The sequence below is a fragment of the Struthio camelus genome, chromosome Z (assembly GCF_040807025.1).
Source record: "Struthio camelus isolate bStrCam1 chromosome Z, bStrCam1.hap1, whole genome shotgun sequence".
NCBI lineage: Eukaryota > Metazoa > Chordata > Aves > Struthioniformes > Struthionidae > Struthio > Struthio camelus.
The window spans coordinates 38,234,522-38,261,766 of record NC_090982.1 but is presented as its reverse complement, the minus strand read 5'-3'; the positions used below and the strand labels follow the sequence as shown (position 1 = coordinate 38,261,766).

At 40.5% G+C, this 27,245-nt stretch overlaps 1 protein-coding gene across 1 annotated transcript in view; it reads right to left on the bottom strand.

Annotated features, from left to right (window-relative positions):
- Positions 1–15,250: 15,250 nt before the first annotated feature.
- The window catches only part of LOC104150271 (fibrillin-2), a 181,816-nt gene continuing 169,821 nt past the window's right edge, over positions 15,251–27,245 (bottom strand). Inside the window, exons 61-65 of the mRNA XM_068928296.1 lie at positions 26,611–26,739; positions 24,794–24,913; positions 20,705–20,936; positions 19,841–20,000; positions 15,251–17,248 (exon numbers count right to left, since the gene is read on the bottom strand). Coding sequence (XP_068784397.1) covers positions 16,874–17,248; positions 19,841–20,000; positions 20,705–20,936; positions 24,794–24,913; positions 26,611–26,739 — 1,016 coding nt within the window. The 3' untranslated portion in view covers positions 15,251–16,873. The remainder of the gene's footprint in view (positions 17,249–19,840; positions 20,001–20,704; positions 20,937–24,793; positions 24,914–26,610; positions 26,740–27,245) is intronic.

Sequence of the window (27,245 nt, the reverse complement as noted above, 5' to 3'; positions counted from 1 at the left end):
CGTTTTTGTTGCGCTTTAGTGAAATCTTGGAAAATATGATGTTAACGGGGATCTAATAGTAGTAGTGTCTGGAGTTAAGAGAAGAAAGGTGGTGTAAATCTCTTCCTGCCCCGCCCCAGGGCAGGAGGTGGCAATGGGGAAACAGAACCTGGTGAAGTGCAGTCACATCTGGTTCTGGTGTGCAAGTTCGTGGAAACAGGGGGGGTCCTCTCTAACTACTCTCTCTGTTCCTGTATGTAATAATGACTTTTTTTAAAGCCTGCTAATAAAAATTGATTTTTAGGGATGAAAGAAATGGGGAAAGCGTTCTCTGGATTAGCGTTCGAGGAATTCGGACTATAATACCAACACCAGGTGGCGCTGTTGTCTTTCGGTATTTCGGTGGTAAATTAAACTGCACCATCAGACAAATCCACTGTTTCCTGCGCCGTTTCTTCTGTTTCATGGGCTAAATGATGCTTAGTGCTTTGAATAAATGTAATGCATGTTGGCACAATAGTACTCTGTTATTAATTTTTTTTATAGCTTTGACTATGGCTTGGAGAAAAGGAGTAAATAAATGCTGTTTAATTCTTAATATCCAATTTTCTCTTATTTGTTGGGGGTGGGGGGAATACTGTATTTTTGTTCTAAAGGGTATAGAAATTTCCGTGCACGTGCTGCCTGTTGAGGTCAAGCAGCGTCTTGGATGCAGCTGCCTTGCATAAAACACTGGGTGGGGCCTGCTTCTGTTGGTGGCTGTTTCTAGCTATGATAACCTGGGAGAGCCAAAGGCTGAAAGCTCTAGGCAGAGAGGAGAGGAGACCTTGTAAACACAAAATAGTTTGACTAGTGTGTCCCATCTAGTTCCAGAGTGATCTGTAACATTCCAGCAAAGTATCCTTGCTTCGTAAGAAGCAAGGAAGACAAATGTCCAACCACCCCTGTCCAATACAGAGGTAGGAGCGAGAAGGTAAACATTTTGTATCCTGTCATCCCAAAGTATTTTTTTGAATGGAATAGACTCTGGCTTAGGTTCTGGCTATTTAAAGCACTGCAGGAGACTGAGTACTGTAGCATTTGGCATTCTGAAGCTTATTAAGCTTGAGAACAACTTTATCACTCTGTTGAAAAGTGTTTTACAACGATATAACTAAATACTGGAACATCTATCTGCAGTAAAATTTGTCTCTGCTAAACAGATGGTAAAATGGAGTCAAAAATGAAGGATTTGCACACGCTTTTGATCGAAATCGGAGAGCTGGGTTTAGCCTTGAAGCATCCTTGCTTCTAACCTTGTATGGGCATTCTGTCAGACCAAGCTGCCTGGACTGATGCTTTAAGCACAGTTTTGTGAACTATATGGTCTCTTGAACGGTTCCTTTGTACTGCTGATACTGATTACGTAGATTAACCTGTAGAACTGTGCTTAAAAAATATATACTTGAAGCAGAGGAAGGGGAGTATATACAAAAGAATATGCCTGATAATCTAGTCTTTGCCTGCATATTTTGTCAATATGTTGGTCTGTTCAATGTAATTCATTTCTGATGATTAATAGCTGTAAAGAAAAGATCAAAATATTAGCTGCAAGCTGCAAAAATATAAGCACAAAAGGAAAGCATCGTTGCTTGTAGTATAACGTAGTAATTCAAGCACCAGTAACCTAGAAATCATAGCAGGTCAAAACACAGTTCCTGCCAACAGAAGCCTGTACCTCAAAGGAAATGACATTTTATGGAGTCAACCAACAACAGCCGTTCACAGTATTAACATATGAAATCAAGGCTAACCACAGAATAAAGTGTGGGCTTTCCCATGGGTTTTTGGCTAACCTCATATAGAATTTCATTCTACTTTTGATTGCACAATTGAGTGTTGTTAATTTTAAGAGTCTTTATTCTCATTAAAATGATTGTATATCCTTCAACTAGCAATAGTAGTATCTCAGATACGATAGGGTTTATGGCGGGGGGGGAATTCAAGTTTTGGCAGGTACCTGCCAAACCCTGCTAAGCACTCTTTGTTTGTGATAACTTTGTTTTAATTGGATTGCAAAGTCTTTTGGCAGCTACTTCCTTGCTGTGTGTGTAGTACCTAGCAAAATGCCACTTGATTCTTGGCTGGAGTCTGGGAGTCACCATGATGCAAGTAATTCCAAAGGATTAAAACAAACCGAAAAAAAAAGTTATGAGCACTTGACAACTCTGGGAGTTGAGCTTCCTCTCTAGCCAGAAAACGGATCTACCTTTTGCTGTGTTTACTCTTAGCTGACCCTGAAATCATTAGGTCATTACAGAGAACCTATTCTGTCCCAGACATAAAGCATTCTAGTATTAATTTATCTTTTAGTTTCTGTCTTTGCAAATGTATCTGTTCCATGTGTTGTCATTCCGAATGCAAACTCACTTCTTCCGAGTGAGTTCTCGGGCTTGTAGAATAAATCAGTTTGGAAGAGACCTGTGGAGGTCATCTAGTCCAACTGTCTGCTCATAGCAGGTTCAGATGGATCAAATTGCTCAGGGCCTCGTTGAGTTTTTGAACATCTGCAAGAATGTATATTCCACAACCTCTCTGGGCCTCCGTTCTAGTGTTGGACTACTTCTATGATGAAACCTTGTAGTCAGAACTTCCTACGTTGCAACTTGTCTGTTGTCTCTCACCCTGTGGCTGTGCACCTCCAAGAACGGTAACCTCCCATGAGGTTATTGAAGACAGGAGAAAGATCTCCCATTGCATTTTCTTAAGGTTGAACAAACCTGGTGCTCTGAATTTCTTGTATGCTCTAGCCCTCTGTAATCATCTTGGTGGTTCTCTTCTGGACTTGCTTATTTCCTTCGTCTTTTGCTGCAAGTGTACTAAAGCCCACCTTACTGTTCTTCACATCCCTCACAAGTTTCAGCTCCCGCTGACCTTCATCTTTCTTAGCTAACTTCAGCCCTGCACACTTGGTCAGTGTATTAGTATTCCCCTGGGGTAGCCTGTCCTACCGCTTTCTGTGTTCCTGTGTTTGACTTCAGCTAGGAAGGAGCTTCCTTCTTCATCCACGCTGGCTTTCTGCTGCGCTTGCTCTGTTTTCTGCACATCTGAATGGAGTGTTCTTGTGTTGTTAGGAGGTAGTTGTTGAAGTTCAAGTGGTGTTCTTGGCCCCCTTTGCCCTGCAGAGCAGTCTCTCATGGGAACCTGCCAAACAGATGTTTGAACAAGCCAAAGTCTCATTACAGCTCCTGAAGTCCAGGGCTGTAGTTCTACCATTTATATTGCTTGCTTCTCTCGGGTTTTTAAACTCTGTTCTGTGTCATAGTCACTGCAGCCAAGACTACTCTTCACCGTTGCATCCCCAGGCTACTCTTTCTTGTGAGGAACAAGGCCAGCAGGGAGTCTGTCCTAGTTGGCTTGTTTATTCCCTGCATCAAGAAATAATGATCAATACACTTGAGAAATCTCTTGGATTGCTTTTGCCCCGCTATATTGTCTTTCTAACAGATTGCTGAGTTTAAAATACCCTATAAGCACCGGGGCCTGTGACTGTGTGGCTTCCTTCAGTTGTCTATCTCATTTTCAGATACGTTTCTGAGAAACGCTTGCGTATATTCTCCTAGGAGAGTAGAAGGGTCACCTGCAAAAATGTTAGCGGCATTCAGTGTCTGGACTTTGGAGAAGGGCAAATTTAGATCAGTCTGCTGCTTGAGTAGCTGTGAGGTAATGTGTTGAAGGTGACTGGTGAGAGGTGGATGCCTCTGATCGAGATCGGATGGTTCTGAGCTCTGTGTTGGAGAGGTCATCATAAGCTGTGTCTAGAATAGTTTGAGGTGACTGCGAAGATGAAGGGGAATGTTAAGAGGATGGGAATCTAGAGGGAAAGCATTAAATGGCACATGTAATTCACTTAAGGATGACAGGACGATAGATCAGGGCTTAGAAAGATCAGTGGAGTGCATGTGTTGTGGTTGCGAGAAGAAAACTGGAAAGTCAGGGGCTAAGTGGGGTTGTGGGGAGGAAACGAGGTTGATGCTGAAAAGGTATGTGGAACATGGAATGGGATTGGGGTAAATGACTGAGGAGCACAGACTGAATGAGAAACTCTTGCCCCTGTGAAGAGGAAGGCCATGCCTTTGTCGCTTATTTTGTCAGGTTTTTTTCCTCTCTTTTGGAGAGAGATTAAGATCTTTTGTGGAAAGATAAGTGAATGTTAAAAGTCACTTGAGAAATGTGTTAAAGGAAACAATACCTGGAAGCGTGGATGTGGACTCTTACTAAAATGAGGGTGTATCAGGAGGCACAAACTTTGTAGCAGAGCTAATGAGTCTGACGTTTTTGAATGATTTTCCTTTCCCTTTTCCATCAGAACTAGTGTGCAGAGAGTACAAACATGTTTTGTGCATGCTAAAGTATTTAAAAAGAATGCACAGTACATTAGCGAGCTGCATATAGATAGCATTTTATACATTTTGTTTTCTTAACATCTTTTTTTCATAATAAGCTATTTACTTGTGGAATACTTGACATTCCTTGCATCGCTGAAAGTGCTGTTGTGGGTTTTGATGGCGAATGTGGATCATGTTCTAGAACACGTGTCCTTTTTAAAAAAAATTATGTACATTATTTGCAATGAGACTCTTGGTCACTTGAGAATATTCTTGATGGCGTACACTACCAGCTTTCCTCCATGTACGCTTGTTTGATGTGGAGCACGTTCCACATCTGAACGCGTAGTTCTTTGCTATGCTACCGTAGTAGCATGTAGTGGGGTCTTTCTGTGCCTATGAGATTTGGGGATGGGTGTGCTGCTTTTGTAGGTGAGACTTCTGGACATTATGAGGAAGTATGAAGGAAAAATCCCAACACTAGGAAATCCAGAGACAATTGTTTTAACTTGATGTTTGAAAACGGAAAAGAAATGCTAAGAACATTGGAGTGGTTAACGAGGTTGCTAGGTAGCAAAACTAAGTAGTCGCTTTCCTAAAAGGCTGATGGCTGTTTCAGGGAAAATTTATCTTATTAATACTTTTATTAGTCTGAAGAGAGATCAAGGACTGAAAAAACTAAGAGTAGTTCCTGTCTGGAAGATGATGTTTTTGGATCAGTTTTGGGGAGTGTTGTCTGAGCGGTATAGAGGGCAAAACTGGCACTGACAGACATTTTTCCACATTGTGGACAAATAGCTATGACCTAGTTTTCTGTGGACATAGGTCTTAACTTCAAGAACGTTATTAAAAAAACTGTTTTCCACCAAAAGACTTTTTTGTTGTTGTTGTTGTTGACCATACCAGGTTGTGTATGTATTTGAGGTCCATTTTATGTTGCTTCTTACTGGCTTTTGGTCTCACAAGCAGCAATATTTTGGTGGTTTTTAAATGTAACTTTATAGGAATGAGACCTTTTCAGTTGTTTGGTTTGGTTGCGCTCAGTTCAAGCGTTGGTTACTGTGGTTTGTTTTTCTTGGACGCTTCCTCTGGACTGTGCCTTCCTTAAGAGCGTATGTCCTGATCAAGGGTAGCTTGGCTTTCCTCTCACTGAAAGAAGCTGGAGAACATCTAGGTATGGATAGGATGTTCGACACACATACGCACAAGCCAGTTCAGGCCATTAAAAAAGAAGAGGAAAGGAAGGGAAGACATGCTTTATGGCATGTTGTAGTTGTGTCAATAATGTGATTGTGAGTAATGCTATCGTATTCTGTTCAGTGCTTCATGAGGCAAGTGTTGCCTCCCTCGGGTGAGGAGGCTAGACTGAGGAAGTGGTGGATGTAACTTGCCCCATTCAGGAGGAAACGAGACTCATCTGTGGTTAATTCCACATTCCACAGACTCGTGTGTCTTTGGAGTGGGCACATTTATAAAATGTACATCTGGGTTCTCACCAGTTGAAAAATGACTATAACCATCAAATTTCTTTTCAAACTCTCCTCTTCTGCTTTCATCCTGGCAATAAAACTGGATTCCAGGACAGCTACTGTTTGGCCAAAAAACAGCTGTATTAAGATCGAATGGATCTTATTATTCTGTGAGATACTTGGAAATAGTGTTTCTTTGCATCATATGGTAAGGCAAAGGAATTTTGATTCATTTAGTTAACAGGATGTCTGGTATACTTAGGATCTGCCATGGAGTAATGCTAATAGATGTGCTATATTAGAAACTATCCTAATGAAGCTCGGCTCTGATTTGAGGCTAGCTCTGGGTTAATATCTTTGTGTACTTGATCAGTTTAATTTGCTTTTTAATTTCTGTCTTGCCTACGCTGCATGTATTATGCTATAATCTAGAAACCTAATGGTATTTCGAGCTAATCTTGATCCCTAACCGTTAACCTTCAGTCTCGCAGGTAACATCAGATCTTTTGAGGTTTTTATATTTCATTTTGATTTTGTGACTTAAAACAATTATTTTCTCGTACAGGAGTTTTGCTGCTAAATTGAGTTAAATTCCTCTAACTAAATCTCTTATCAGGATCATGTGTCATTGACTTGGTAGATGGAGGTGCATCTACGTTAGGTCAGCATTGAAAATTATTTTCAAAGATTAGTTGGGAAAACCTTCACTGATCCAGAAATAGATTCCTCTTGACCATTTTAAAAGTACTTTTTCTAAAACTTGTTTTTAAAAGCGTGTGTGTGGAGGGGACTATTAATGGTATTATCAGCCAATTTGTTTTATTTTTCAATTGATCTGTGTCTGAATGCATGGTTCTTCAGTAGGCTAATTTACTTTTCTTTGTAATCATTAGGCATTTGATGAACTAATGCACCACTGGGAGTAGAAAAGGGAAGGAACACACACTTCACATCAGCCTTTTGCGCTCATTGTGAGGCATTATTGCAGCTATGTAAGAAGACTGAGTGTAGGATTTTATTTAGGAAATGCTGACAGGGGCTTGATTATGGTGGTAGGAATGGTGCCACTGTATGCTTATGCTCTGTTCTCATCACTGCTTATATAAAGATATGGAGGCAATAAAAGCTGATGCCAGGAATGATGCATATGAGCTGATAAACTTTAAAATAATACCTTTATTAACCCTCTCTTGCAATGTGGGCATGACTGTATAGGTTTAAGTAGGCATAGATGACGTAAACCGTAGTTATTGCTTTCATTCTAAAGAAAATACTGAGACAGGGACATGTATGGAAATCATAGAATCAATTTGAAACAGATGCATGAAATAATGATTTTTACAAAAAGAAAGGTTGACCAATGGAAATAATCGATCAGCTCTCTGTTCATACAGCAGTAGTCTTCTGTTTTTCAGTTGCATGCAGGAGTCTGTGTTGTGGATATTGAGGAGAACATCAGGGATTCTCCTCCTCTGTGTATAGTAATATTGCTTTTGAGGATTTAGGGAAGGAGGCATATCTGACTAGAACTTGTCAGTTCTGCACACTTTTTTCCTTTTTCTGGTGTGTTTTTTTTTTTCTTTCTCCATCTAGAGCATATTTGAAAAAGGCAGGGATCCTGAACTTTGCTAATCAGTGCTATGTGAGAGAAATGCTTTTATATGAATATTTCTGTCGTCTTAATCTGGGTCTGCTTTTCTGTTGTCCTCATTAATTGCCAAACTTGATAAATGCTTGGGTCTGCTGAGTTTTGAGTATGGGGTTTGTGACACTTCTTTCCAAAATCTGTTGTTTACCTCTTGGATTAAACACAAATCCTAGGAACTGCAATTGCTACTCAAATGTTCTCTGTCAGAATATCACAATTCTCTGTATTTGCGATCAAACACATTGCCTAGGCGTGTGAGTTCTATTGCTCCTGCACGTTGGTATCTCAGTTGACTTTTGCAGGATGCATGTTCTTCTGCTTGTTGCGTTCAGCTCATCAAGTAAATTGTGTGTACTAAAGTAATTGTTCTAATGTTAATTTTTTTTTGGTTTTGGTCTGTGCTTTCTGTGCCTGTATTAATACGCTGATTGTGTTGCATTTGAGGCATGCCACAACTTTGGTTGATGACTGTGCTGTGCTATCAGGTCTGAGCAAACCACGCACATAGTGGGTAGTTCTTGTTTACTTTCTGAAATGTGATTTGCTCTGTTATTACTAGAATGGCTAAGCTGTGAGCTCTTTTTTGGGTAGAAACACCACGTTCTTGACACACTTTCCTGTTGGAGTAGCTTCATGTTGCTATGGTATTTGCAAAAGCTTGTAGTTTGACTTGGCTAGCTGTCGGTTGGTCCCCTCTTTAGGTCAATATAAAGTTTCGTTCAGGATCAGATCAAGATGCTGCCTGTGACCGTTTGTTTGGCCAGCAGCAGCCACAAGGCCATGGCTGGCCAGCTTCTGAGCTCTTAGTTTTCTGATTAATAAATTTGCTCGCACGTGCCTCTGGGAAAAGATAAAAATATGTATAGTATTTATGGTGTAGCTGATGCAGGGGCAGCTCAGGGTGCTTGGGGGGGGGCGGTGCAGAGTGGTGAAGACAGCTGTGTTGTCAAACCATTGTTTCGTCTATGGTTGCCTTGAAAAAAAATTTTAGAGGGCAGTCATGCAATGGAACTTCTCCAGCACGCTCTCCCAATCTTCAAAATTTCTCAGCTTGGGTGTTTCCTGAGATAGCTATGTATTAGGATTTAACGTGTTCCAGCTGATTTGTCTTCCATGAATTTAAGCATTTTTCCTTGGAAACACCTAAGACTTGTAGCAAGCACGCTGTCACGTGGAATTCTGTGACTTAGTCCTTCACTCAGCAGATAATACCTCTTATTTTGAACCTGCTAGATTTCTTTGATGTCCTTTAGCTCTTATATTGGAAAAGGCAATGAACAGTTGATGAATCTCTGTTCACCCTTCTGCATGCTATACGTGTTCTTACAGACTTCTGAGGTGCAGATTGTTTAGGGGCTAGAGGTGTATTGCTGTGGAAGGGCACAAGGCATGTAGGAGAAACCAGAGGGGTTTTTTTTTGAGGATGTTGGGGATACTGTAGGGAAGGGGATGGTAATATTCAATGCCTGCATCATGCATTCATTCCATAATTTACTTAAGAACTTAGTTCTAAGACTGCAAAACTGCTTTTACATCACGCAATGTAAGTGCGCAAATGAGTTATCTTGGAGAATACACTAGAGAGGCTAGGTAGAGAAGCGGTAATTAGGAAAGGATTCAGGTCCTTTTATATCTGTTCCTGAGGTTTGGGGGTGAGGGAAGAGAAATGGCCCATGAAAGATTGATATCTGCTTTCCTTAAGCAAAAGTTTATAACCAAAGTTGTGAAGGTTGTTTCCTGCGCTACTTACGTTCCAGAAAATAAGACAGATCAGTCTTGTCAGTGCAGTCTCTGGGCTGATGTCTCTCCCAGGTATTTGGATGATCATTTGCTGTGCGTTACTGTTTGTGGGGTTTTAACCCACAGCGTCCTTGCAAAAAAAGCAATTGCAGGTTAGTTGTGCACACACCTGAGTGAAAATACGTGCACAAAATGTTGATGTAAACTTTGTCTCCTTATAGAATACTAAATATGTTGTATTTATGCTAAATAACTCTTTTCTTATTGACCTTAAGCTGAAATGTTTATAGGTGACCAGCTGTAGTTCAGGCGTGCCTGCCAAGGTGCCCTGACTGAGGTATTAGGGATGTCATGTAGGAGGCATGCTGCCCAAATGTTTTTATTTTTAAGTTTCCTCAGATGCTTATAACTTTCTTTCTAGTTAAAGTTTTTATGACTGAATGGCTTTCAGCAGCTTTGAGTGTGGGAAGAAAATTGTGTGGTTATTTTTAAAGTAAGACCCCTTTAAGTGTAGAGGTGAAGTACTTTGCAGGCTTACTTTTGAATTGGTGACTTATTAATAAGTTAGTTCTTGCCTATTTTCCTGCCAGATAACTTTTCTGAAATGGATAGAACAGCAACAAAACTGGTGCCCTTAGGTGATATGATTGATATCTGTTTTGATTTTTATCTTAGAACTAATGTTATGGTGTTTTGTTTTGTCTTTTGAGTAATGGTTAAAATAGTAATCTTCCCCACTAGCGTAAATGAAGGTTGGCAGCAAAATGGACGTAGACTTGAAGACAGTGGCCTAGTAGTATCTCATATTGAAAGTAGTTATTTGATACCCCCCTTTTTTGGTGTGTGTGTCTCCTTTCTCAGTGATGAATGTAGCTTTAAAAGCATAGGATACAGTAAAACCTAGAGCTGTGGCAGAGGTTTTACAGAATTTGGAGATCCAGGCTTAGGCCCTTATGTTGACCAAGTGAGGTAAATGTAATAAATATCCTCATGTTGAGTGTCTTGTCATCTTCAGAGTGTATAGACTTCTGATTAGAAGCCAAGCCTTAAGAACATGTGTCAGATATTTGGATGTCAGTTTAGTAGTCTGGCCTGAAATTCAAAAGTCTTGGTTTACCAGTAGCAACTCTTCAGTTCTTTATTGCAGTTAATTTAGTGGACAGCATGAAAGTGTGTGTGTGTGTGTGGCTATATGTGTGCATGCATGTTTTTTTTTGGTTGGGTTGTGGGGGGGGGTGTTTTTTTGTTTTTGGTTGTTTTTTTTTTTGGCGTGGTTTTTGTTTTTTGGCAACTTCTTAGTAGACTTACCCTGGGCCAACCTGTTGAACAGCTGGCAGGATTTTGTTATGTCTGTATTGGGCAAGAAATACTGTGGGATGAAGTATAGAATGTCCGCTAAAATGCCAATAATGGGAAAAGATGGAAGACATTTTGCCATTAATGGGAACTTAATAGAAGTTCTTCATATTTACTTTATGTAAGAATCTCCCCTAGACATAAGGTTTTAAAATGTATTGTGCACCAAAAAACCTGACAGCCTGCTCTTTTCTTTTCTGTAGTTCAAATACACAAGGAGCTTAGTGCACCTCCTGGCAGTTTCCCTGCGTGGACTTTGACAGTCTTAACTTCTCGTATGCTTGAATACTCTTACTGTTAAAATGGTGAGGATAATCACAGTTTTAAGTATGCGAGTATTGCTTGCTGAAAGTTGCTATAGAGCTCTGTGTACTTTGCAGTTTTGATGTCTTGGCATAGTCGATTACTAGTCATATGACTGGAGTTCAGATCTCTTGAGGAAGAGGCCCGTGCTTCCCCTCCATTATGGGTAACTCTCACCCTGTCACTCTTTCATAATTTCTTCCCCAGGTCATTTGTAGGAGTTGCTTATCAAGTTGAAGTGCAGAGTTAGTTGGCTCTGGTTCTTCTGTTTAGGGTATGCCACAGTATGACATGGATGGCTTTTCCATGTGTGAGAGTGCTGCTGACATCCTGCTTTGGCCTTGGAGTTCACAGTTCTAATCCACAAAATCCCTGTTTGGGTAGCAAGTACTTTTGGAGGCTTTGAAGTAGCTGCATGACACCAGCTGTTTCTGCTGGAGTCTCAAGATCTGTTTTCAGCCACGGGTAGAAGCACCTCATTCTTGACAAGCCAAAGCAGTGAGTCATTGCTCGTACTGAGGTCCTGTCTGAATTCACAGGTTAAACGTTTCTCTGGTCACCCGTACTGACATAGTGGTTGGCGTTTTCGAAATAAACCTCGTAGGTGAGGTGTGAAACATCCTCCTTCATCAGTGTGGCTATACCCTTCTGTAAGGCTATAGGAACTAAGGATCTACTTCCTACCTCTACCGTAGTGATTTGGTGTCAAATATGTGAACAGCTGCAGGAGGGACTAAAACTTAGTTTTAGGTATAAAATGTCCTCTTACCTTCTCAAGTTTTCCTTCTCTCCTGCTTTAAGCAGTGCAACTCTAGCGTTGTGAATCTTCATCCCCTTCTGAGTAAATCTCTTAAGGCCAAGAAAAAGGGCAGGATTTGAAACATGTCTGTCTTGCAGTGTCGGTTAGTCTAGGTGCTTAGGCTTCATGTATAACATACAGGAAGAATTAAGAGACACGCTCAGGGCAGTGAGGTTTTCGCTATATTTAGTTTTGCAGCACATTGCCACTCCTGCATTCTTTTCTAGTTTTAGCGCAAAGGCAGGTTCTTTGGCTGTTGGTCTGCTAGCCACATCCATTACACCAAAATTTAACTGATCATCCCAAGTTGGTCAGATAAGCCCCCTTTGAAAAATACTCCATTTTAGGACGTGTGGTGAAGAGCCTAGAGGTATGAAAGACAGCATAGGTCCTTCCTTTCAGAGAAGAAACATGAAATACCAGGTATTAGAATTGTTGCGGTGTTGCTGCTGGATAGATTTTAAAGGGTTTGGCTACCAAGGAAGGACACGGAGCGCTCGGAAATAATTACGGGACGCTTAAGCTCATGAGTTCTGCTCTCTTGTTTACTGAATTGGAGCCATGCTCAAAGAAGGAGGAGGAGCAGCCCTGAGGCAGGCTGCACGTCGCATGCATTAATGCGTATATGGAGGTCAAACACTTTGGAGTGTCTGGGGATAGAAAAGGAGGGGTGTGTGTTTTTGACTGATTGTGGCAATGTTGTGGGATGATAGTAAATGATGATGAACTTTAGGAATGGCATGGTAGGATAGCTGAAGTTCAGAACTAGAGCTGAGTGACTGAGTCCTTGCAGGAAAGTGGGGAAAAAACCCAAATGCTTTTTCTGAAAAGAAATTTTAGGTTATTAATTTATATATAAACAACGATGATGAGGAAGTATGATAGTAAGAGGTGTGTTTCTTGGTGGGGAATAGACACTGTCAGATTGTTGTTAAAAATAGAGACGAAATGGAGCAGTGGCACTGAAATGTATCCACTCACCTGTTTCTTGCCTAAACAGGGAAGGAGGAAAATGAAAGAGCCTGTATATCACAGGAAAAAGTCTGTGTTGGAAGAAGAAAGCGTGAAGGTGGAGCCAGGACTCGAGAAATGATTCTTTTTCTGCATTAAGGAAGTTTTGTCATAAGGTTACATCTGAGTCGCATTAGAATGGTTGCGGGTTCCTGTAATCTAGTTATCTTGGATACCTTGAGCAAGGTCTACATCTGCACCAGCACTGGAAACTTAGTAGCATGGGTAGCCTGTAGTGCTGTGCCCCCCTTGGCTAGAGCTGGCCTTAGATGTTACCTATACTTACTGCAAGCATAGCTTCAGATTACCAAGAGACCTCTTACACTGCAGCCTCTTAAATAGCGAGACAATTTTCAGTTTACTGTTAACAGCAGGTTTTGGTTTTCTGTAGCTTGCTGGAATGCTGATCATCTTTCTGTGCGTGTGTAGTCATTTTTCTCATTAAATACTCAAAAATGAAAAGACTAGAGGTACAGTAGTATGGAGAAACGGATATCCAAATGTTTACAGTGATAGTTGTTTTTTGGAGGAGTAGCTGGGATTTGTTTTCTTTGTCTGAGGTTTTTTGCCTGGATGTGAAACTGGGGGTGGAGGATGAGGCTTTTCTGTCAATATTGCGCGTAGTTGCCTTGTGCGTTATAAGGTGGGAGAGGATAATACTGTTTTTCTAGTGAAGGGATACATTTTAATTGTACTTACTGTATCATTAGTTAACGCAGGTGTAGATGGTAGTTCCTTCTTTAGAAAAAAGAGCGCAACCCTGATTTGTTCTTGGCCCCTTAAACCTATTTAGTGTTCATAGAACCTGCGAAGAATCTCCCAATATTGGTGAAATCCTCTGAAACTTGTAGCCTTGGAAGAGTTGCTACAAGAGTGGTGCTACTGTTTTCTATTTCTTGAGAGCTGGCAGCAGAGCATAATGCTCTGTTAGGTTCACTCTGCTGGCTTTTCTCGCACTAAGCGTTTCCTGGAAAGCTCCCATCTTGGACAAAGCGTAGCCTTCTTGGAAAATAGCTGTTAAGAGCGGTTAAGTCAGTGCCATACTGGAGATATATATCAGGCCTCTAAAGGACGACTTATTTCTGTGGACTTCAATGCTTTTACCCAGAAGCAGGTTTGAACCTTAATGAAACTTGTAAGACGATATCTGAAGGTAGTGTCAGGTAACTTTGGTTCCAGGTAATTTCAGATGGTGTTACTTAAGTTGATGCATTATTAAATGCCAACCGCATCTGAATACGCGTGTAGGCTTCAAGGAATACCCCAGGCAAATAAGTCCATCCTTCTGAACATACAATGTCTAATTGGCAGTCAGTAGTTAGGAGAATCATTATAATGCCATAATTCCTGACTTACTATTTTCTTTCTGGAGTAAAATTTCAGTGTACAATTCCTTAAAAACTTGTGATTATCTTATTTCTTTATAACTATTTTAGGGGAGCGGGGAGGGTGGCAGGCAAATTGTGTAAGTCGAGTTCTTTGAAAACATGGGGAAGAATAGTTTTATGCTGATACCAGTTTAGTTGGAGAAGGTAGTTATTTCACTGTCATATGAACACATGCATTATGAATACAGACTTTATTTATTTATTTATTTATTTTTAAGGCTGGTGCTCTAGGGAGACCTGTTGTTAATGCAGACATACCCCACCCAGTTATTAGATCCTTAGACTTGCAGCTTGACTTTTTAATGCAATTAAGTTTTAAAGTGCCACTTCTTCAAAAGAGCAGTAACGCGTAGGGCTAATTCTGCTAGTGCAAAATGTGTTTATCTTTTTATTATATTCACCTGTAAAATTAGAAATTAAGGTGTACATTTGAAATGAGACAATTCAAATATTTTGCATTTTAGTTCAATGCTCTGATGGTTCTGATTTCCCTTTATCTGGCTATTATTGCTGTGACAAAAATACATGTTCAGTAGTGGCTGTTAAGCAAACAAACAAACACAGCTTAACCCAGGATGGAATAAAAAGGCTGTGTAACTTTCTCTAGTAAAAGTCTTTGTGGCAACCTTGAACGCTTTAAGAAGCGTTCTTGAAGCATTTCTGCGTTACCAGGCTTGACTGTGTATCTGATGAAGGGCCCTCAAACAGGGGACTGCCAGCTAACAAAAGTATTTCTATTAAATCTTTAAGTTTTAAATAATGTTAAGTCTTAATGGTTTATTCAGTGCTTAGTTAGGAAGAAGGTCTTCTACTCTACTTACCCCTTAAAAGTATGGGCGGGGGGGGGTTTCTAGAGCTGAAAGATCAAACTTGAATTGTGATGGTGCTACTGCTTTTGTTATGTGGATAAGCAAAAGCTTTCTGTAACGTCAGTGCACTTGAATCTAAGGTATGACCGGTTTTGATAGAATTGAGGCAGAGATCTAACTGCGTAAGGACAGTTTAATGCCTGTGTTTCAGCTCTGCGCTGATGGAGGAACTAGGTCAGTAAGTGCTGAATAACCTTACTTGAAAGTAGCTGAAGAAAAGTTTGCGCTATACAGCTCCTTTTTCTGTGTCTGAAACCCTCCGAGTCTACAGTTAGATGCTGATCTTTCTGCAAAGAACACGGACGTTTCAAAAAAAACCTACCCCAAAATAAGCTTTATTGCAAGAAAAGTGTTGTTGTACCTACAAAGTTTTGTTGCCCTACAAACAAAACTTTTTTTTTCTTACAAACATTTGATTAAAAAATTTACAATGTTTCTTTTTCCAAAAAAAAAAAAAAAAGAACACAATAAAATAAAAGAAGAACCAGTGAGTATAGCTTGATACTAATCTTTGGTCAGCACTGATATGCGACTGAAACAAACCTGGAGTCAGCATGTGCTTTGGCTATTTTCACATATGAGATTCTGTTACATGACTAGTTACAGGCACCAGCTGTCAAAAAAAAAGCACCATTGAGACATACACTTAACACATAATGGTACAACATCTTTTAAAAAAATTACTAAAGTAAACTAAATGTCAACTCATTGTACAAACATCTTTCTTACAAAATAAGCTATGATAAAATGAGGCGTATGGTGTATAACTACAGTATTAATGAAACTTCTAACAAATGGATTTCAAATACACGTTTTCTTTGTCTTTGCTGCATAATTAGTTTGCACATATGGCAGTCCTGATACAGCTCTCAATTTTTAGTAAATGCACCATTAATTCAAGCCAGCACCAAACAGTATGAAACATCAGGTGTTCCCTTCAAAGAGAGACTTGTTTTCTTCAGCTGCCTACAGTAATGCAAGTATGTAGAGCACCTTTGTTGAGAATGAGGTGTTGTGGTGGTATGTGTGGTTCCTTGAGGTTATTGGGAGGAAGTACAGTACAGTTTGGTTCTGCAATTCTAATGGTATTAAAAGCAGTCAAGGTATTTTGCTACAGTGGTTGTGCCTCAGCTTCCAGTATTTGACGTGGTTGATTCAGAATACAGTCCTAGTGACCTGCTGTGAAATATGATCTTTGCAGAGACTAATATTGTAATTTTTGTCCTTTAAGACTTTTTCTTTCCTTTTTTTTTTTTGAATACTCAAGAGTTTTGCAAGAGCACTTTAGCATATCTAGAGGATGAATTACAAGTGCTCTTTCAGTTCTGATACCTTTAAAAATTACTTATATACTATTTGGATGACTGGCACAAATACGAAAGGAAACATCTTTCAAATCTACTGGAATTTTTTTTTTTAAGAAAGCACCTCTAAAATGTTATAGTTCAAATTTATAAATCTAAAGAAAAACAACCAAGTTTTCCCTTTTGTTTACATAATTTGTTACTTTCTCCATATATTACTGCATTAAAAATAAATAAACATCTATATTTTTTTTAATTAGGAACTATAGCAAAATACCCGAAGTGTTACAGACTGCTAACAGGAAAAAATAGCTCACATTTTTTTTTGTGCCATTTAGTGCCATATGATGACCCCTTGAACTTTAGCTTTTTAATATACTTTTAAATTGAGGTTATATAAAAGATACAGTAACCATGGTCGCCATTGTAATCAAACTTTTGGCCATGGCAAAGTCTAAGTTACCCCTCCTGCAAGGGTGGTTCTGCAGTCTCGGCAGGATGGAAAGAAAGAGGTCTTCCCCTCTTTCCCCCTCCCCCAAAAGTCAGTGACTTGCTCAAAGCTTTTGGAAAGCAAACATGCTCAAATGGATAAATAGGTGTATGAAAGGGACTGAAGAACTGGGCTAAGGCTGGAAGAGGGCTAGTAGAGTTCTATCCACAGCCTCATTCTGAGAGCTTCTCCGAGCTCTCCTAGGAGGTAGTTGTCCTCGTTGCTGTCTTCCAGTTTCTTTAGCTCCTTTTTCTTATATAGAGGAATGCTAGTGATTTCCAGTGTGTAAGTTCCAGGCACTGACTTTTTCTTGGCTGTGTGCAAATAACTGAGTCCCTCCCTCTGATGGATTCGAAAGATGCCATCATCGTTGCCGTTTGAGATGATGTAGCGCACGTGGTTGGTAAGGGGCTCTATGGCTGGCATGAGTTCTAGGATATGCTCTTTGTTATCAAGCCTGGAGATGTTGACACTCATCCTCAAAGGACTATCCATGTCTAGGCTTTCCAAGCTAATTTGCTCGATCTGAAGTAAAGAAGAAAGGATGTTTAGAGCAAGAGAGAAACACATACTCACTTGCACTGAGAGAGGAATAATAAATGACTGTTAACAGTTTCTGCATTTCTCAAACTCTAGCTGTGAAAGAAACCATTGTAAATCCCTTCCAGCTGGGAGAACTGCTTGATTCCATATAACACACCCTGTAAATCTTAAAGGTTTCTCACACAGGTTTAACAGGATAATTAAAGTTACAGCATCAAGCCCATGGAGAGGGCTCAGATTTCAGTTTCTTCTCAGAATCTTTTTAACTTTGTGCTTTCAAAAAGTCCCTGTACAGAAGAGGCGAACGTTTAGTTGGGCCTCTCTATAGTCTTTACTGCACTATCTTGTTTTAATGAGCAAATTATGTGCTTCACTGTGAAAAATTATAGAATAGGACCCTCACCACAATGCTGTATTGGAATTCCCAGAAACTTCTGGTAAAACAGTCTTCATGAATCATGGCTTCTGCAAACAATTAGGCTCTGCATTTGGTCATGGGGAGTAAGGAGAGAACTGCTGTATTCTACAGAAATGCTTCCTACAGAAATGGCTGGTATGTCATGTTGTCCACTTGCATCCTATTTTGACCACTGCGAGAAGTGCAGAAAAAGTTCCTGCACTTGTTTTGCTGGCAGATCGGTAATGTGCTCTTAATGAGCACTTCAGTGTGGTTATGCTGCAGGTGTGAATTTGTCCTGACGTGTTGGCTCTGAGCACGCTTGGGGGCCAGGGGAGAGAATGAGTGCGTTCCTATGAAAGCCCTAACAAGGAACTGCTTTTGGAAGTGCTTCTACAGAAATCCATAGGCTGTGGCCTTCTTAAAGAAGTTGGATGCTATGTGGGGTATTGCCAGGATCCTTTTGCAGTAAAGATGGGAAAGGATTCCTCTCTGAGGGCATTCTAGTCACATGTGAGTACATATGTGTACTGCTAGGTAGTATAATTAGAAACAAGTGGTAAAAGCAAGGAAAATCTGTGGATGGGAGCAGTTACCAAAGCATGTTAAAAATCATACCCCATACAAATCATGGTCGTGAGACCTTCATTTGGTTTTTACGGACGTGATGGTGTTGTGAAACTTTTTTTTAAAGCTGTTCCATTTCTAGTACTCTAAATGCTAGAATTCAAAGTACATAATAGTTTCTGATTGGTACTTCTTTCCTCCCTGCCACCCTCCAACCACTTCTATTAACATATTGTGTGGAATTTGAGCGCTTACCCTGCTCAGGTGAGGGCTGTAAATACCATGTTCTGCAAGATGTGTGAAATACTTAAATTCAGAGTGGAACAGGTCCAGAAGGAGTGGGGGAGGAGAAAGGAAAGGGATGTTTGTGTGGACTGTGGATGTGTATGGGGAAATCAAACATTTGGATTCTAAGTGCCAACACTACATCCTTTAGAGCAGGAATTACATGAGTGCTGGCCTCTTTAGAAACTCTGCCAAGACAAGAACCGGCTTTGCTGGCAGCAGCCATGCAAAGTAGTATGTACTGAGGTGGTAACTCTGGATTTGTTGCAAGTGCTATCCTTTCAGAAAGGGGACCTGTTTCTCCATTCCTTGAATGTAAATTTTGTGGTCAGCACATCTTGCTATTTTAGCTGAGGGTTTGTGTGTTTGCCTGAAGGCACTTGGTCAATGGATCTGCTAAGAAACGGACTCCTCTTGCTGTGTTCTTTAGGCACAGCTCCTGTTGCCACAGTTCCTGTTGCCACAGTTCCTGTTGAAGGAAAAAAAACTCTCTCCTCTTTCTCCTTCCCTCCTGCAAAACCAAGCCAGTTTGCCATTACTGCAGCTTTCAGGACCTGGGCTAGTGCTGCAAGACTGCATCCTATCATACAGATAATGCTGACAGTAGGTACACAGGTTTGCTTGTTTTATCTTAAGGCCTCTAAAAGGCATAAATGTTATTGCTGGCGTTCCATGACTGTCCATTACTTATTTTTATAAGCCTGCAAAAAGCAGTAAGAAAACGTTCAAGTCTGAAGTCTAAATCTCAAATACCTTCAGCAGCGTTGCAAATCTAGGACTTAAGTATATCAGTTACCATGGACTCCAGTTCCCCTCAGTTGTGAGTAACCATGGAACAGATGTTTAGACTAAAATAGTCTGCGGCGAGATCATCTATGTAGCTGTCCTGAACCATAAGATGCTTTCCAACCTCCTAGAAGATAAAACTTGAGATCTGAGGTATCATAAATATGATGTACCACAGGTCAGCAGCGGAACAGATTGCAGACATCACCAGTGTCCTAGGCCTCTGTAATTATAGGAAACTTATTTCCCTGAATTTGAGATATTTCCAGGAACTAGACCACATCTCACACTACAAAGGATTCTTTACAAGCTTTAAAAAGTGCAGTTGTTCATAACTGTTGATGTCTTTCTGATTGTCTCAGCATTTGTGCCAACAGGACATAAGTGTGCAAATATGAGGGAGGACAGGGGAGAAAAATATTTTGAACACTGGGTGTGGCCTATCATAACACTCCCTCCGCTTTCTGACAGTATTGAGATGATATCTCTGAACGTACACCTCCAAGTACGTCACAGTGTTTGTTTACCCCAGTACGTACAGTGTCGTCAATGCTTCTCTTCTTCTTGTTGTCCTTTTTGGAGTAGCCATTGATTTTGCACTCGTAACATGCTTCAGGGGACAAAGCATTCTCTTCATCAGCATCTCCATCCAGTGGTAGGTACTGGCCTTTGTTAAATCCCATCCCTGAGACACAGTGGCTGTTGATTAAAAGCAACTGTTTTAATGACTTCTTTCAGTTTTACGAACTCTCCAGTTAGATGGAAAGTGAGTGTGCACAACCTGTCCCACAGTGTTGATCTCCCCTCCCTCCTCTCCTGAGGAGGTCTGTGAATGAATTTTGTTCTCAGTAGTGTGACATACTGAATGGAATATGGCTGTTAGGCTGAAAGCCTGTAGGCTTTTCTCGTTTTTCGGTTTACAAATATTGTGAAGGAATGGAGCAAAACCAGCTTCCTCTGACTGTTGAAATAAAGGGGCTGGCCACTGTCGTGTATCAGAAGAATCTTGATTTAACTTTCTAGGTTGATAGTATGGTTTAAAACCCTTAGTTATCTGAGCGAACACTATGTTTTCTTATGTAGTAACAGTCTTCCTTTAGCAGATGTGTGAAGGAGTTCTTGTGCTAATATTGGAGGGGGAAGCAGAACTAATTGTTTAATTTTGCTTGTATGCTAGATGTAAAATGAGGGGGTGCTGTGCTGCTTATACAAACACACTGAAGTTTCTAATACTACTTCAGGTATTTACACGCAGCGTGGGTAGGTTGTGCACAAAAGGAACGGAAAGGATGACTTGGTAGCCTGTCCTTCATTGGCACCTCTGCTCTTCAGTCTAACTACTGCCCAAACTTTTCGTGGCCCTCGGAATGTGCCTCTTCAGAGGGCTACAGAAGAATACTCACCCTTGTCCAACTCTGTAATAGCCGGGTGGACAGCCACAAAGATAACCACCTTCAGTGTTGGAACAACCGTAATTGCAGGGGTTCTTGGCAGAAGAACACTCATTCACGTCGTGGCATGCACTTGAGAATTGGTCATAAGAAAATCCAGATGGGCAGGCACACTTGTAACTTCCAAGCGTGTTGTAGCAAGAAGCAGAGCCACAGGCATTAGGATTGGAACATTCATTTTCATCTAGTAAGCAAACAAAAGTATACGATAGCTTCTGATCTGGGTAGACATCAGAAAGGCTCAACATCGCAAAGCGTAAACTTAATCCGTAAGCGTAATCTGTAAGTTCTAGGGCTCTAGTGCAAGTCTTGAGCAGGCCTTGGCCTGTGCGTGTTAAATGTGACTCATCTTAACATGGTAATGTCTCTTTCCTCAGTATTTAAATGAAGTGCTGTCAAGGCTTGAGTATATTAGCGCTAAGCGTGTTCCAGTGTTAACTCTTGGATGCTGGCCTGTAAAAAATGCTTCAGCACACAGGTTCTTCTAGATCCAGTTACACTCCCCGCCCCCCCCCCCCCAACCTCCCTGTTTTTTGTGCTATGTAAATTTTCTCAGTGGGAAGGAATCATATAGGTACGCCCTTGAGGAAGCAAGTTGCTGAGTAGCAACTCCGTTCCTCACCTTCTGTTGCTTTGCAGCTGCACCCTTTGCTTGTGTTTCTGCAGCATGGCCTTCCTGTCCCCTCTCCAGCCCTGGATGGAGTTTGCAGGAATTTAGGTGAGGATGGAGTGGAAATAGAAAGTGTTGCCTCATCTTTGACCTCATCAGCCCTCACATCCATATCCCCAGAAGGGAAACTACGTTGCCGGAAGTCCCAAAGACACATAGCTGGGATGAAGATGTGTTTGAAGATGCTCAATGCCCCCTCTGCCCCCCCCCCCCAAGGACATGTCTCTTGTTCTATTGCTTGGGGCTCCTTGTCAATACTCTTTCCCCTGGCAAGGTATGCTCCCAGATGAGATCCACAGAGGAGAAGCAAGCTGGCACCCCAGTTAAGTATCAACCATGACGGCGTTTATGGGCACTTAACGCGATGGGGTGAAGTTAATATAAACTTGCAGTAGAAAATTGCAGGCTCTGTGAGGGGAAAGGCAATCTAAACAGCCCAACCCAAATGACAGGATGGAAGGAAAAAAAAAAAAAAAAAAAAAGCATTATCTTCATCTTACAGGTGTTAAAGGGTGACTCCCTCTAGGCATCTTGCCAGGAGAAGAAACCAGAGCTCCTGAACACTACTCTGCGGCATTAACTGCAAGATTATTCTGTTTAGTGTGGAAACAGTAGCTGCCGAGGCTCCTGCTAAATTTGAAGTGGGCATTATGGATTTCTATTATGTTTCTCTTCTGTTTGAAGTGTGGTTTCTTCATTACCTTTCTTTATTATTATTCTTTCCCCCCCCCCCTCCCGTTTTAGCCATGTTTTTCAACTATCTCTGCTGCTTCTCACAGCATTTTAATGACTCGCGTTTCATTTCTATACCACCATAGGATTCTTGTCTGTCTCAAAGCTTCAGTCCTTGGTGATTCCAGTCTAATGCCTTCCTCAACTTTTTTTCCACTCCATTTGTATGCGTGTCCTACCTTTATAATGTTCTTGTCCTGCTACTCTGAAGCTGCACAGATGTCTGTTGTTGCCAGCACACTTTCTATGGTATCCTTTTCAAGTGTTTTCTGAGGTTAGCAATTTGTCTAAAGCTGATTATGAAGCTTTGGACAATTAAGTATCAAATTATCCTAAGTGCAGAGTTTCTTACAAAAATATACAAAAGTTAATTTGAAAAGCCCTTCTTTCTTTAAAAGAATGCTCACAGATACTTGCAATGCTGAGCCTCTTCTATGTCAGTTGAATAACTTGCTGCACTTTATGAATTTTGGGAGGGAGTGTCTTGATACTATTCTTTCTGTAATTCTTTGTACCTTATCAATCTGGGCTTTGGCCTGAAGGCTTCTGATGCTAGGTATCCTTTGTAAAAGCAGGTTGTCCTGTTTGTGAGATCCATCATAATCTCCTCTAACTCCTACGTGGTATTTTTCCATTGTTGGTCTCCTACTGCTAGGAAGATCACAGGTGACAGGAGGCGTTCCCGTCTGGAGCTTGTTGTAACTTTGCTCAGTGTAGTCAGTCTGCGATTTGTTTTTAATTTTGAAGTGGGTTGGAGTGCTACTTAGAAATTTGAGATACCTCAGGAAGGATGCAGCAACTTACAGAGGACTTCTATGCAGTAGACCTCTTATAGCTTACCCCCTATTAGCGCTCTTCTGCACTTTATTTCTCGGTCTGCCATCAAGGGATTTCATCAAAATGCCCGCAGTATTCATCATGCGTGCTGTAAAGACTCCAGATGTCTGAACTGGTGCTGTTCCTTCTCTAAATGGACTGTATCATTTCTAATCTAATGCTAGATCCCAGTGTGAGTCCAGATAATATTTATTTTATGTCTGATGCTATCCTTTTTGCAGGAACTATTGTTCTTGCTTTGATATTAGGTTGTTTAGCTTCTCTCTTGAATGCTCTGTCAAACGTAGTCTGACAGACTAGCATACTTTTGGGTTTCTTCTTTGAATTCTTGCATTTCTTTAGCTTTTGATAAAAGCTTTTCATGTTTCTGTTTGCCTTCAGCTGTTATGTGATAATCACTGCAAATGTTTGCTTCAGTCTTAATACTATACTGAGCTTGCTTTGCATATCATCACAGTACAATACACAAAATTTACTTTTTTCAAGTGTTTGGCTCTAATATAGTTACTGCTGCTCATTCATAGCCTTTCCTCTGTCTTCCCTTCTGGTTCGTACCTATGCTGACATTCCTTCTGTGTCAGTTGCAGTGTGACTGATTTGGGTCCAGATTATACTGTGAAAAATGAGTGAGGAAGAGAGATTCTTGTATGAAAAGATTACGCCTTTGATAATTGGCACACGTTTCATTTCCCTCAGCAAGGATGTGTTTCCCTGTAGCTGTTTTCCTCACTGGTATCAATCACTAGAGCATGTTTTAGCATTCTTGCCTGCAATTATTAGAAGACCTGTTCTGTTGAGGACTAATACATTCAGAGACTGTAGCTGTTTTGGAGCTGTGTGAGAGCTGGGTGTTGTGTGACCTCCCCAGCTCCTTGCTGCTCAGTTCTTTTGCTTCCTGTGTAGGAGGGCAGCAGGAGGTGGGGGCGTGGTGGTGATGGTTGGGACTTCAGGAAAAACTGCCTGTTTAATATAAAATGGAGTTATAAACTGAATTAGATAGCTTAGATTGTCCATACCTCCTATTAGGGATCTATGGCAGTGCCCGCAGCCATCCTCTGATGATGACAACGCTAAGAAAGAACTGCTAACAACAAACTTGAAAAGATGAATATGTTGTTCTGGTGGTTAGTGAACAGTAGGGTACGGTTATTTGTGGCTTTTTGTTTGTTTAATTTCCTGCGTTCCACTTGGTAGCTAAGTTTTTGAAACACAGAGAAGAAGTGATAAAGCAACTGAACTAAACCTACAAGACTTGACTGCTGAGCTGACTGTTTTGCTTTCCCTGTAGTCTGCCTAGAGAAAACTAATATTGGCCTTAAGACTGTACTTTGAAAGTAAGAAATCCTTAATGTTGATGTTTTCTTTCCCTCTGTTCACTATTGATGCTATTCTGTAGTATTCTAAAAATGTTAATGGTGGCAGGGATGATTCTTACTGAAGGAAGGTGGGATTTTTGTGTGTGTTTTCCAGCAGAGGTGTTTGTATTCGTGCTTTCAGGAACTCACTGAAACACCTTTTCACCTTTCTAAGAAGGGGATTTTTTCCGAGAAGGGATTCGGAAGGTAGGGCTGACTAGGAAAAAACACCTTGTCACATAGTATTAACAGGATGAGTGTGTGGCCTTATCTTGTATCATTCATGGGTGTTGGGAGTAGTAGGGGGCAGGGGGAGAGAAAATTTCCGTGTCCTGACACCTGTAAATGTTTTACCCCCTGCTCATTCTTGTGCTCAGTTGGTAATTGTCGTTGCAACGACTATGACGCCTTTGCTGTTTTAACGTATTCTGTGTTTTGTTTCCTTACCAACACATTGATTCCACTGGTAATGCTGGATATATCCTTGTGGGCATCCACATCTGTATCCTCCCAGAATGTTTTGACAGCCGTGCTGGCACCTGTGGTTTCCATCACATTCATCCACATCTTTGCAATGGGAGAAGAGTAGAACACGAATGGAAACATGATTATGCATGTTGCCAAATATATTACTCCACTTTGATCATAATCATCTAAATAACAATACTTAGGACAGAAGTACTGTTCTAAGATGGAAGTATCACCCAGGTTAGTCTTTTGGAAAGCCAAACTCATGCGGTGCCTCTTTACGTCTGTCAGTAGTAAATTGGAGCTTTTGAACCTTAGCTATGTTAGTCAGATGTGGAGAAGAAATGCTCTTTCTAGTAACTCTGCAGGATGGTGCTTTGATGTAATACTTAGAATCTGAACGTTTCTGGATTTCTGTTCTCAAACCAACTATGTAGGAATAGGTCTTCAGTTTTCGGGAACACTTAAGTCATGTTTGAATGCGAGGAGCACATACCAACGCTGGAGGCTGTGCGTTTGTTCATCTTTGCCAATTAAAAATAAAAAGCTATCTAAAAAGCCTGAGAGGCATGTCTAACTGAAGGAGAAAGCCACAAAAGATCTTCCATTGTGTTTTTAAAATAAAAAAAAAAATAAAGGTCATCTGAAGCAGCATCTGCTATAGGAAATAAATACCTACCATGCTACTGTAAGCAGCCTAATGCATCAGGTACAGTATGTAGTGCTAGTAGAAAATAAAAAAATCATGCGTGACTTTGCAAATTCCAAGTTACACTCTGGCTGGCTATAATTTGAAACTAATTCTGTGGGATTGGGTGGTGTGAAAGCCTGAGGTGCAGAAAGCCATACAACAGGTAGAGCAGTTAGTTGTGATGTTCTACTTGCATATGTAACTTGTGAACGCCTTGGCATGTATGATTTAGTGTTTTCTTCCACAGGTTTTGGGTGAAGTATACAGGGAGGATGCATGTGCTTTATGAGAAACGTTGTTTTCTAATACCTGTCTGGGAATATTCTGCACTGTTAGTCCAGAAAGGGGCTCCAAATATCAACTCCTGTTTTAAATGGTTTGTCAAGGTAGTTGACATTTTGAGATGCTGTAGATTAGTACACATGCAAACCTTTGCGTTTATAAATCTCAGCAGCCAGATGGCCTAATACTGTCTTTTTTTTATTTCCTCTTTGCTCAAAATCTGAGACCTGCTGAAGATGCTGGAACTCTGACATGGAGATTTTCTGATTTGGGCTCCCTTTTTGGCCAGTAAAGGGAGATTAAGCATGAGAATATAATTTGTATTTTTAACTGTAGTGAACTGCCCTTCTCTATGTGTAGCTCTATAGTAGAAGATCTGCAGTAGGGAAATTCAGAATTTGATTTTTAGGTGCTTCAAGTGGATGATTACAATTAGCTGAAACAGAAATTGTAGATGGAGTCTATTTAGTGTTAGACTCTGAGGATGAAAAAGAAAACAGCTAGACTTCTAGACGCATAAAACTATGTGAAGTTGAAAGCGCTCTGGAAACTGTTGTTTGAGAGTTCAGTTAGATTTAAAAAAAAAACCCTACAGATTAGTATACAAACTGATTTAAAAAAAAAAAAAGACTTGGGCAGTCTGTTCTTACATACGTTTATGCTTAAAATTTCTGAAGTACGTTACTCTCTATTTCTGATACTCACTTGTACTCTGTCTGCCGCTCTGTTTTATGGCTGTGATTTGTCTTTGATATCATAGGATTCACTAGAGACAGATGTAAGGATTTGCACAGTGAAAAAGAATTTGACCGTTGCTAGTTACCTTCACAGTTTAATCCAGTAGAATCCAGAGAAAATCCCCTCTGACATTCGCAGGTAAAACTTCCAGGAGTGTTTTGACAAATTCCTTTTGATCCACAAAGTGATGGTTGAGAACCACATTCGTTATTATCTTAAAAATGCAGAGGACAGAGAAGAAAGTTGGTAGGCCTTGGGGTAAGATATTAGGCATTTTCATATAACGTTTATTTAGAGGTTGAAAACCACAGAGGTGCAAAAGTGTATTTTGGAAATGTAATTATTCAAATGTCAGATGACCTGACGACTCATGCAGCGCTTTAAGTACTTAACAAATTGGAAGTGCAAATTGTAATTCAGTTACGAGTGCAAAAGACCCAGGTGTGTAACTGGTGACAGTGGAAAAGGGCTGCACTTCTGTATTAGGTGAACTAGAATAGTTTCAGTTGCCAAGATTTTTTTTATAGATATGCTCAAGAGCTGAAGACATCTGCATCTATTACAGAAGAAAAAGCAGTCTGTTTTTGTTTAACTACATTTTAAATCAGATTTTGGTACTTTACCCTTTTATCTCCATATGGTTATACTTAGAATGCAGTAACCTGCATTAACTATATACAACTGTTTACTAAGCAAGAAAATACAAAAGATGGGTAAATT